The sequence below is a fragment of the Thermobia domestica genome, chromosome 13 (genome assembly GCF_964235325.1).
Source record: "Thermobia domestica chromosome 13, izTheDome1.hap1.1, whole genome shotgun sequence".
In the NCBI taxonomy this organism is placed as follows: domain Eukaryota; kingdom Metazoa; phylum Arthropoda; class Insecta; order Zygentoma; family Lepismatidae; genus Thermobia; species Thermobia domestica.
In genome coordinates this window covers 159,884,709-159,898,248 of record NC_137466.1, presented here as the reverse complement: position 1 = coordinate 159,898,248, position 13,540 = coordinate 159,884,709, and the positions used below count along the sequence as shown (strand labels likewise).

The window sequence follows — 13,540 nt, the reverse complement described above, 5'->3', positions numbered from 1 at the left end:
TTTATTTGAGTGAAATATGAACCCTTTGGTCGCCGTATTTATAGTTTATCATTGAAATAAAATGTCATGGTTAAATGAGAGTCGTTAAAATTCGAATAATCATGATTGGAACAAAATTCGTTTTTTGGATAATTTTTCGAATAACCATTCAGATAACAAATATAGATTTAAATATTGTAAACGAATATTTATTTAAAAAAGACTTAACCAAAACTCACCCAAAATTTTCTAATTGTGAACGTTTCGGTAAAAAGTTATTGCCTTCTTCAGCACACATCTTCTTAGAAAACAAAGCCTTGTCTTTGGAATTACATTCCAATGATTATCTTTTTTTCTGACTAGCATTACTTTTCTTACTTCTAGTTATCCTTCGTAAAATTTCCTGTTTACCTAAATACTTTTCTTCATAAATACTATATTCAGTATCTTATAGTTGATTAATAATAATTAAAGAAACATTACTTTGGTCCCACTTGTTTTGTGTATTTTATTTCACTCCACTTTCATTGGTCGAAGTAAAATATTAACACTACAGTACTTTTGAATCTGTTCCATATTCTCCTAAAATCAAAATATGAGACGTATTAAATTTAGGTACAAGGGAAATTTTTGGAGGACTACTAGAAGTAAGGAAAGTAAATTATCAGTGAGAGGTAGTTCCACAGGCAATGTTAGTTTTCTGGAAAAGATGTGTGCTGAAGAAGGCAATAATTTTGTGTCGAAACATTCACAGTTAGATAATTTTGGGGTAATAATTTTTTTTATTAATATTGAATACGCATCCTATTGAATCAAGTAACTTATTGGAAACGAATATTCGAATATGTTGAAAGTGCTAGTGAATTAACAAGTCGAATATGAAGTCTTCCATTTTTATCTTTTTTAAAATTTTATTTTATTATAGCATTGTTATGTCACATCAATTATGAGCTTAGTAAATGAAAGTCTTGTAGTCTGGCAAGCATAAGTGGAATATAAGTTTGACATTTCAATTCATTATGAGATTTTAAAAAAATCAAGTTTTTTAGCCTGGCAATTATAACTACAATATAAACTTGATTTTTCCCTATTGTATTATGAGATAAGTTAATTGTAGTCTTGTAGTGTAACAAGTATATATATCTTATTCCTACTGCTGGTATAGTGAAACGCCACAAATATTAGTCCTTCCTGTCTCGGAGATTTATCTTCTCACACTTATGAGCGACAGATTTGTCTCATTAGAAAATACACGTTTCAAAACTTCTGGCTTATTCCATACATATATTAGCAAAAGTAAATGACATACTGGCTTAAAAGAAAAAAAATAATTTTATTTTCTTTTATTTTGCAGTTAACATCACTTCCTGTTCAGGTTTAACGAAGCAACCTGTTTGCTCTACAGATGGCAATGAGTATCCAAACGTTTGCTATCTTCTTAGTTATGGAAAGAAGCTTGCGTATTGGGGACCATGTCTGGTAAATTTAATTTTGATTTTAGGTAGTCTTTGGATAAATAATAATAATAATAATAATTAATAAAAACTATTTTACTCCATTGCAGTCCTGTGCATGTATGAGTATACTACTTTGCTAGAAAAGAGGGTAATATTTACATTTAATATCATATACTTTATTTTTCATTTCATTGTATTAATTAATTTCAGTTCTTGACAATCTGGCATAGGGAAGCAGTAAATTTACCCTATCATCTTTTGTAGTTAATTAACCAACCACATTGAAATAATTCTTTCTCTACTGTATTTTTCCTTATTTTCTTTAGGATTTTAGTCACGCTCTTATCTTATTCTTTGATAAACAGCGCGTCTCAAAAGCCTCCTAAATAGGGTAACTCTGTTATTATCAGAGTTACAACAAAATGTAAGAGAAGAAACCGTCACAAAATATGATGTTTTCAATCCAAAGTGAAAGAATCTTTTAAATTGGGAGAGCCGTTTGGGCTGTTCACTTTTTGTGCGCCAAATGTTGAATGAAAATGCAACGTTGCCATTTACCTGGACCCACAACATAAGTGAATGACGTTACTGTCTTTTACGTTAACGTGTTGATGGTCAGCCCCCACTTCAAACATGCTCCTATTCACTTTATATTGTGGGTCCAGGTAAATGGCAATGTTGCATTTTCATTTAACAGTGGGTGTATAAAAAGTGTACAGCCCAAACGGCTCCTCCAATTTAAAAAATTTCCTTCATTTTAGATTGAAAACATCATATTTTGAGACGGTTTCCCCTCTTACATTTTGTTGTAACTCTGATAATACCTAACACAGTTACCCATGTCAGGGGATCTTTGAGACATCCTGTATATATACTGTTAAACTTTATCATTTATAGAGTTTAAAAAAGAATTAATTGAGCTGAGCGAAGCGAAGCTCTTATACTCGGGTTAGCCGTTTGGTTGTCCGCGAACTCCTCCTAGACCGTTTGGCCGATCTCAACCAAACTTAGCACACTGATAGAGTATGTCGTGCTGAGTGACAACATAGGTCGAAATCAAAAATCCGATGTACCATCGAGGAATAATCACCGAAAAACGCTTCCTCCTAGACCGTTTGGCCGATCTCAACCAAACTTAGCACGCTGATAGAGTATGTCGTGCTGAGTGACAACATAGGTCGACATCAAAAATCCGATGTACCATCGAGGAATAATCACCGAAAAACGCTTACTCCTAGACCGTTTGGCCGATCTCAACCAAACTTAGCACGCTGATAGAGTATGTCGTGCTGAGTGATAACATAGGTCGAAATCAAAAATCCTATGTACCATCGATTAATAATCACCGAAAAACGTTTCTTGATTACGTAGTTTAAGCTCGCTCAGCTCATTTCATTGCAATCGGGTATATCCATTGCATTCCTAGTTATACTAGAGTGCATGTATTATTATGAGTTGAAGTATGTGCAGTGTGTAAGATTGAGCTGTGTAAAAATTAAAATGTTTATTGCACAAATAAACGACGGCCTTGATGATCTGACATCAGTGTTTCCAGAGTCATAGTTGATAACACGCGTCCCAAAATTCTGAAAATACATTCAAAATTGTGATCCAGTCCTGATTCAGTTGATCTCTGTCTAAATTTAATTCGTGTTTTTTTTATTTCAATAAAAAAATGCACCATAAATAACCTCTTTATTATTGTTGGATTGAAGTCAATATTTGTTTCGTTGATGTCACGTAAGTTACTATATTTTAAATGTTGCGATGCTTTTTTTTTTTTAAAAAAAAAACTTTTCTTGTTCGTATGGTTATTTTTGTGGTCCCTTAACGTGTGTTTCTTCATATTAACGAGAAACTCGGTAAACCCCACTGGTATGTATAACTTCCGCACTGTAAAGATTATTTAACAAGTGTTTTCTGGTTTTAATCAAGTGAATTAAATGAAATATTGTATTATTATTATTATTATTATTATTATTATTATTATTATTATTATTATTATTATTATTATTATTATTATTATTATTATTAAGTAGTAGTAGTAGTAGTAGTAGTAGTATGTTTTGAAACAAGTTACCTAGATAGGGTTTTTTTTATACGTATTTAATTCGCGACTATCAATAAACGCAAATAATTGAAAATTGAGCGAAATCTCTCTAAACTGAACTATAATTATAACATACAGTAAAATATGTTTACCGTGACTGTAAGAATATTTTAAAATCATTTAATTTATTTCATATTGCTTCACCTCCCTTTAATTTACTTTAATTCTATAATCATGTATGCAATTATCGATATCTTACTCTTTTCAGGTAAACTGCAATAATCGAGGCACGGTGTGCGGTATTAACGGTGAAACCTACCCGTCTGAATGTGCTGCTTTAGCAGATCATGTCCTAGTGGATTACGTAGGACCTTGTGTTACGGTAGGTCTCATCAGCAGCACAGCTAAAGTCCAATGTGAAAGAATAAAGTGTCCAGAACTTCCTCGCAAAGAGTGTTGGAGTGTAACGCCACCTGGTGCCTGTTGTCCCATATGTGCGGGTGCCCTCCATCTGTTGTATAGTGAGAAACAAGTCGAAAGTGCGTTTAATGTGATAAACAATGTGGACGTATTTACAGTGCATTCAGTGATCGAGTCACTGCGAAGACATGTTCAAATTGCTGAGTGTGACGTGTATGGTTATCTCAGCCTTGAGGAAGACATATTTGTTATTGTGAAAGCAACGACGCGGAATCCGTCAGATTTACAGTTGGATGTTTGTGTCAAAGAGGCTGAAAAACTGGGTAATGTGATTAGAAGCGCCAGTCCTAGAATTTTAAGTGAACTTAGTCTAAGTCTGATTACAACAGCGTTTAGAGCACACACGTGGAACTTTGCAACTTCAATTCACAGATTTTCATTGACTCATGTAGTGATATTGTTTTTTGTATTTGTACTACAAACACAAACAACTAAAAATGTTTTCTTGTGAAGGTGAAAAACAAATTCAATAAAAATAAATACCGTATTTAAAATACTATAGCGAGCAAGAAGAGGAAGATGGAGATTAAATATAAAAAACATTCCATTTTTTAAAAAGCAATGTAACAAATGACACAGAACAAAAACCCAGTGCAACAGTCTTAAAAACAAAAATATGACTCTATATGAAGAAAGACGTCCCATAATTAACATAGTTAGCCGTGCTGCAAGTTATTTGTGGTGTGTATATTTTTCCTGTCAAAAAGAAAGAAAGAAAAAAAGGATGAGTAGGTACACCAAGGATGAGTAGGTACACCGTCAAATGAAATACTTATTGACGTGACTACGTCGAATGAAATACTTAATTTTCTCCGTATTGAGTAAAAAGTTTTTAGTATAGTTTTATTTGCAGAATAATTCACACTGTGATACAAATATATATATATATATATATATACACAATTATATATGTATAGACAAATATATTTATGAAGCATTAGTTTTTTTTGGTAAGAAAGATAAAGCTTTGATTTTATGCCAAAGATGTAAATATTGTAAGCATGGATATTTTGTTGTTGTAATATACTCTTTGAGTCATAAATATACTTGTGGCTTACGGAAATAATATACAACTTGTATATATAGATAAGAAAATAAGGGAAAAAATGAAACTGGAATTACATGTTGCAAAAACAAATAAGTAATGAGACTACGTACACAGGAACTAGTTATTAATGAAATTCTCGAGTTTTTCCCGATAGTCTTAATATTAATTGTATAAATAAGCTCAAGGGGTGGTATTTCGCTAATTTTAGATTACACTTGAACGTGAGACTCTCATATTTTATATTTAATGATTGTGAAGTGAACTTAAATAATCGATTTAAAAATGGCGATAATACAATGTCTGTGAAAAAGGTTTACCCTTAGTTAATTATGGTTGTCTGTGTATATTGCAGATAATTTATGGAAATTGCCCCTCAGCACTGAATAGAAACTTTGGCTAATTAATCTGAACAAGAAAAATAACATATGAAGTTGTTTGTTATATTATTGCATTCAAAATATGTCTATTATAGTACAAGGTATTTATGTAAATATGCGTGCATGCTTCTATAAAAAGATGGAAATCATGTGAGCTTTTTTGTAAAAAGTAGCTTAAAATCGGAACTACTTGTTACTTGTAGTTGTTAAACTTTCTTCCTTCAGTAATTAGTTTGGCATTTGGACCATCTAACATCTAAGTTCTCTACTTCTATCACTAATGATTTGTTATAATTAGATGTTTATAATCGAATGATAAAATATTGTTTACTTGAAACTTACAACTTGAACAGTGTTCTTTCACCATCTAAACTTAAAAATATTGTTTATTTTATGTTTATAGATTGAAAAGTATTATCTCACCATCTAAACTTAAAAATATTGTTTATTGGAAAATTACAGCTTGAAAAGTGATCTCTCACCATCTAAACTTAAAAATATTGTTTATTTGAAATTTTAGATTGAAAAGTGTTCTCTCACCATCTAAACTTAAAAATATTGTTTATTGGAAATTTATAGCTTGAAAGTGTTCTCTCACCATCTAAACTTAAAAATATTGTTTATTTTATGTTTATAGATTGAAAAGTGTTCTCTCACCATCTAAACTTAAAAATATTGTTTATTGGAAATTTACAGCTTGAAAAATATTCTCTCACCACCTAAACTTAGTTGAATTTTTATAGTCATAAATTAAATTAGCTTTTTCCTCCTAAGTAAGAAAAGTGTGAATGGTAGTGTTTCAAACATGCAGATTTTATAAATACCCTGTACTTACTTTTTTTTTACATTCAATCAATCAAGACGTTTCTTACCTTTATCTATGTGTTCATCTATCGAAAGACTTTTTTTTTTTTTTTTTTTGTAATATGAGATCAAAGACATAACTCCTTTTGTTACAAAATCGTTGCGAAATGGTGTATGGTGATACTAAGACAGTGATGAACCAGTATTTTAATAGTAATTATAACGACAATAAGAAAAGTGTAAAATGACAATAATAAGTACTATAATGCGAATTTTAACTCAGTAAAAGAGGTTTTGTACTGCAATAACTCAAGAGTATTAATATATTAAATTTGTGGAAAGTTTAGATTACAGATTCATGATTGAATTTTTTATTGTAACATACGTTCCACTGAAATTTTGACAATTACTATTATTCAAACTTTCCTCTTCTGAATTACTAGGAGTAATTTAACATTATAATGGGAGTTGGCAGTTCAAACTATCATTGAAGTCCTAATAACTATCAAAATAAAGGAAAAGAAAAAAAAGTATTCATAGCAGCATAATTGGGAAGTAGATATGTAGAACAAAATATGTAAGATATTTTTGGGTTTTTCTATTCTTTTCGGGCTACGTTTATCTATCTTTTTATCATTTTGACAGTGCACTAAGAGTTGGAACGTACTTTTGACAAGTTGATCTCATCTACAAGAAGAATAGGAGTTTTGCAACTTTAGCGATAAATTTCATTTGCTCTTTAACTTAAGATTCCCATCACGGCGAAATTAAAATACCGCTAATTTTACAGTAATTATGTGATATCTTCCAATAGATAAAAGATAATCGAAAAGTGAAACAAGAGCTCGCTAGACAATATTGTTTTACATGAGGTACCGTTATCACGATTCACGTATCTGCTTTCGATTTCCAGTAATTTAGAAAATTGGTATTTATTTTCGGGTTTCTAAGTGGCTACAAACGGAAAGCTGCTAGGTGACTCGTGATAACGGTACCTCATGCAAAGTAATATTGTCTAGTGCGCTCTTATTCCACATTTCGATTATCTTGTATCTATTTGAAGATATCACTAATTATTTAAAATTAGCGTTATTTTAATTGCGCAGTAATTAGGCCTCTTAAATCAAAAGCACTTTAACAAAATCGTAAAGAAAATAACGTGGAGTCTGTACTTATTGAAGTAAAATAATAAAATAAATTAAAAGCAAATAACATTTGAAACAAATTACTTTATTAATGAATGAAACTTTATATTTTTGAAATATTGTGTATGTCAAGTACTCAACCTTTATTTCATAACTTTTTCCCCATTTACTTTTACCATAATCATTTCTGACTTACTCATCATAGAAACACACTATCCGAAAAGCAAATTATATAATCTTGTATAATGCAATTTTCTTTTCAAGATAAGTTTTGTGTGTTTCATTCGCCTATATTTTACCACTTATTATTATTGAAAAAGAATACAAAAATAAAAATCATCATCACCATCAAAGCATTTTGCAATTGCAATTGTAAGAGTCTCCTTAAACCACGGTCCTCCGCTTTTATTTAATTTATCATTTTTTTTTAAACCTAGGTCCACAGTTCAAAATATCAATCTACGTACCGTACTTTCGGTTACACACTTGTAAAATACATTTTGCCTTTCCAAACGAAGATAAGGTAGAAACAGTAAATGTCTAATATCTGGCCAGTGTTTAAATATGATTTTGCAGCAGTGAAAATTGCAGCAGTAGCAATAATTGTATTTATTATGTCATATACGCATTTAAAAGTTCTCAATACTCTCCTGCTTTATAATTTTACTCAAACGTTTTAAGCGTGTGTTTTGTTTGTATAATATTCTGTTTTAACCAGTGACATATACTTAAATATATAAATAGGTTATATACATATAACTAAATAAAAAGAGAAAACTTGGTGAATGTTTGTGCCAAACGGTTGTTGAATATTTTTTGTGTGTCTTTTTTATGTTAATTAATTAATGAATTTGCTTTATTACCAAAACAATTCGCTGCATTCTATCACAATGTTGTTTATATATATATAGACCTATATGTATATAGAATATTATGTTTATTTTATTGTGAGAAACAGTGAGACTGTGTGTGTATGGTTGATATGTATGTATGGTTTTTATAAATATGTTTAATGTAGTTTGCATGTACATTAAGAGCTGTTTTTTTGGTGGGTATTTGTACCTGTAATCAACGTCCACTTTAAAAACTTCTTTGAAAACTTATAAGTAATGATGTTTTGAATTTTACAATGATTGTTAATTACATCCAATTGTGATTCAAATTTTTGGTTTAATTATTAATTCACTTCAAAAGTTTTCAAATTCCCAAGTAAAAATAACAAATACAGTTTACTTTGTCGATGCATATTAATTTATTATTACTGGCTTAATTTATTTTTTTCGCAGTGACATGTTCTTCTTAATAGATTTCCATGTTTTTGTTTATTATAAATTGTTTCGCAATGACGTGTTCCTTTTACTATGTTTCCAGATTTCTGTTTACTATAAACTGTTTTCGCAATTACATGTTCTTCTTAATAGATTTCCAGGTTTCTGTTTACTGTAAACTGTTTCATGATCGTTCAAACTAAATAAATAAATAATAAAATATCGCAACTACTGTTTGATGTTATTTGGAATTCAACTGAAATTTTTCTCGTGTGCCCTTCTTCTGAATCATAAGACGACCTTCAAATCTCAACTTTTGTGAATCTTTATAATTCAGCTTTTCAAAACACGCAGTTTCTTATTCTTGTATTTTTTTTTTTTTAATCCTCGATTATAGTGTTGTTTCTACCCTGAATGTGTATAATTCGCATAGCTAGGCTCATGCTAAGAAAAATATTGGCACAAAATTTTATTAGACATTGAAAAGGTATATAGGTATGTATTGAGTAGCCTTGGATATTCATAATTTCAGTCCATTTTATCAATAAATCAATACAAATCTTAATTTTTGATTAGGTATTAAACATGCATAAACATTAATTTTTTCTTTTGGATAAAATGGAAAACGAAACACAATGACAATGTTTTTATAATACAGTAAATTATTTACAAGGTAAAGTTTCGAGCAACCTGTTCTAAAGCGAATGTTTAAGCTTCTAAGATCGAATGGAATTTATAATAGTTCAAGTGAAAATGCCAACTAGGTTCATTTCGATCAAATTAAAATTATTTGTAAATGAAATATATATATATATATATATATATATATATATATTGGTATTTTGTTTCATTTAACCTTGAATAATGATTCACGTAGTGTACACGAATATCCTCACCCAATCACCAATCATGAAGGTAGTTCACAATTTTGGATCCACTGTTATACTATTTTCTAACAAAATAAGGTGATCAAATAGTACAAATATCCATGTAAAATATTTAGCTCAAAGACTTCTTTAGTATGTATATATGGGCGGATGGAAATTCGATTGCGTTGTGCTAATTGTTATATATATATAATCATAACACATACATATATAGGACATGCTATATACATATTTATATATTGTAACTGTTCTGATGAAACTCAGGGTTTATATTTTCTTTTACTTAATTTATCGGTACATTATGATCACTTGTGTCAGTATTTTTTTTTTAATTAAGAAAACATAATAAGGTTACATATTACTTAGGTAGAGCAGATTTTTAAAGCATACAGAAGAGCAGAAAGGAAATATATCACATCTTCTTAACCAATGTATATCGTAATGTAATTTAAGCTTTCCCGAAATGGTCTGCAAAAAAAGACTGTTCAATATGTATTCATGACATTTGATTCTGAAATAATATATCTCATAAAAATATATGTGTGTGATGCTAGTTTGATTATGAATAAATACTCAATAATTATTACAGTAATGATCCTGTGTGTATTGTGTGTGTAGAGTCTTGATGAAGAAAACCTGGTCACATACTTCTCTTTAAAAATCCCTACATTCCTAACTACAGTTGGAATTAATTCTAACAAATGTGAATTTTCTTTGGCCAATTGAGATCTGTGCCGAATATGGCCGTTTAAAATAAGATGAGTGGCCAAGATTTTTTTGAAAAAGACTGTACATAACACTATGTAGTACCATATTCTAGAATAGCAAATAAAATTAGCTTTTCTATCTGTTGAAAGATTTTGTAATATTATATAATACCTACGTGACATGTAAAATCATTTCGAAAACATTTGACATAAATAAATGGTCATGTACAAAGGCTTTTACAAGGGTAAATATGACTTTTTTCGGCCTGTAATGATAAGAATAGAAAATATTTCTATTTTAATTTTATCTTTTTTTTGTATGAAATTACATCTGAGATTTCTGCTATGATATTTGTCTCAAAATTTAGATATAATTCTTTTTAAGAAATTAATTATTATCGAAGTGTCTACGTCACTTCGGCAGGAGATTATTCCGGACTGCTTTTATGCAATGTGGTCCTAATCTTTATTGGAGATATATTTTATGTAACAAATGATACTGGTGTTTCATTTGAAGAGTACATTCACACATGTTACATCTTTTTTTTTTCTGTAGTACCGACATGGGAATATTTTTTACAGATAATTTATCGCAAAATTTAGGATAATCGTAATGGCAATAATAATAAAATTTGTAAGAAATGAACAAACTAAATGATTTTTATTCTTGAAAAACTCTGCAGTACGACATTGAAACATCACGCAAACTACATAATATTAAATTTGCCTCTGCACACTCAAATGTGTGCTAGTATGTATATTACCAGTATGTACTCATAATGGGTGCAAATTTTGAAAATAGAATGGTTTTCGTAGTTATATCGGTTGAAACAAATAGTGGTAGAGATCACGTATATTGGAAATTGACACTGATCTTAATTTGATTTCGAAATATAACATTATTAAGAAAATATTTTAATTGATCCAGTGACAGCCTAGTAAATGTACGAATAATTGATTCTTGTAAATATAATGCGACAATGGCATATGTATATCTTTATTATAAAGTTAATACCAAAGTGTTGTACTTCACATTCGATTCCTCAATTCGTTTCAGTGGACTGCGTGTTATATATATATATATATATATATATATATATATATATATATATATATATATATATATATAGATATAGATATATAGATATAGATATATATATATAATTTTGAAGACGGGATACCCTTATATAAATTATTAATTCGACAGAGAACCAGTAATAGACGGACACTTTTAATGGCATTGTTTGCTATTATACATAGATAGTTATTGCTTTAAAACAAATTGTCTATGATAACTTTTGACAGTACCAAATTCGTTTTGTAAAATAAAAATATTTTGTATATATTTAATGTGCCAAAAAATGTTTTATAATTTTTATGTATAACTAAACAAAAGTACATATTTGCTTTGATTGATTGTATATAGCTTAAAAGAATGTGACATTTTGTAAATAATGAAATGTGAAAGTATTTGAACAACAAAAAATAAATATTATATGAAAATATATTTGTTCTTCCTTGTGCCACTTCTTGTTCTGCCCACATTAATAAATCTGTTGTGCATATTAAAGATTATTATGGAGATTAAACTGTTTGGAACCTATTGCTGGACATAACACTCCAAGAGAATAAGATGGAAAATTTGACAATATTATTAGCGCTTAGCAAAAATAAAGAAAACTGTCCAAAATAGAGTGGCCTAGAGCTTGGACACAGAATTGATTTTACAAATACCACCATACTAGCCAAGTCCAGCAATTTTTGGGACAGAACAATCAAGGAAACCATAGATATCTCACAGGAAAGGAACAGTCTCAACAGAGACAATGGATTTCAATTCATCCTATCTGGTCAGCCTTTTTCAGGAACAAAACAGACATTCAACAATGCCATTTCTCGTAGCCACAACAACAGCCAATCAGAAGCCAGTATTTCCCTCAGCCAATCACAATCCCCCAGTCATAGCTCTACTCCTAAATAGTCACTATATATGCATGCCCACGTCTTTCATTACAACCCCTGAGGAAGAATGCAATGTCTACATTCGAAACGTTGGACGTCGATATCTTCACCTGTCTGTTAGCCCGAGAAGACGTATTAAAAGCACGTCGCCAGGAAAAATTCAAGTCTTTCTTAACAATTTATGCTATACGATAACCACGCTGCCCATTAAGATGAATTTGATATTGAAGTATACTCTCTGACGCTTTTCATTCATGAAAGTTTACAGTACGCAGCGTGAGGCTAGTCAAATATCACAAAATTATGATTTACTCTTAAAAATTTTTACTTTGTGCGTGGCTATAATAGTGTCAAAATACACATTTTAATCGATAAATCACATCGAACTGAACAAAGGGAGATAGTTGACTGCAAATTATCTTGCGCAGTTTTCTGGAATATCGAAACAATAGTTTCTTTGGTACTAAAAAAGTATGTCGTTGGTTGCCAATAATTGATAGTTTTTACTCTGCTGATACAGATTTGAAAAACAAGAGTACTTTTACAATGTATATGTACAAGATTTCGCAGTTAACAAATGGCTTACAGTGGCTCAGTGATAGAACGCTTACCTCTGATGCGTGGAATCCTTAGTTTGATACCCGGTCAAGTAAGTTTGTGGTTGACAACATCGTGTTTATTAGTTTCTCAGAGTACTCCCGTTTCCTCCCACATTCTCGTTCCACCATTTCTGCCATTATCATTCACTTGCCTTAATCATCCGTCTCACTTAGCTTAAAGGGCGTAATTGTGGGACGTTAAACTGGAAGATTTCATTTCATTTCATTTCCATTCTGCTATAAAAAGAGAACTTGCTTGTGTAAACAAACCACAAGATTTTAAAGTGTGTTATATGAAACGATAGAAACTATCCCGTATTTCAACCTACAATATTGTTTTGAATTAAGTTGATTTTGAGTTTAACGTCTCGTTCAGCAGCGAGGCTATATAAGACGTGGACCAACTGATTAACTTGGAACCCGAATCACATGAGCTCCAGTCGGGAATCGAACCCGGGTCTTCCAAGCCAAAAGCGCGTACGCTAACCTCTTAGCTACAAAGGAGCTCAATATTATTTCGATTTATACAATAAAAGACAAATTCTGGACCAAAGTATATACTGTATTATCTAATAGATAACAACGTTACAATTTCGGCAAATTATCTTTTCCTTCATTAGACATATTATCTGATTATTGGATAATGTGTCTGATGAAGGCAAAGATAATTTGCCGAAACTGTAACGTTATTATTTATTAGACAATATATGCTTTGGTCAGAATTTATCTGTTATTGTATACAAGAAGTTCCATAGCTAAAATGAGTGGTATTTCGAT

At 30.4% G+C, this 13,540-nt stretch overlaps 1 protein-coding gene across 1 annotated transcript in view; it reads left to right on the top strand.

Moving 5' to 3' along the window:
- Reck (Reversion-inducing-cysteine-rich protein with kazal motifs) overlaps positions 1-10,373 on the top strand; it is a 286,139-nt gene extending 275,766 nt beyond the window's left edge. The window contains exons 14-15 of the mRNA XM_081736752.1: positions 1,334-1,458; positions 3,755-10,373. Of these exons, the coding sequence (XP_081592878.1) occupies positions 1,334-1,458; positions 3,755-4,417 (788 nt within the window). The 3' untranslated portion in view covers positions 4,418-10,373. The remainder of the gene's footprint in view (positions 1-1,333; positions 1,459-3,754) is intronic.
- The last annotated feature ends 3,167 nt before the right edge of the window (positions 10,374-13,540 follow it).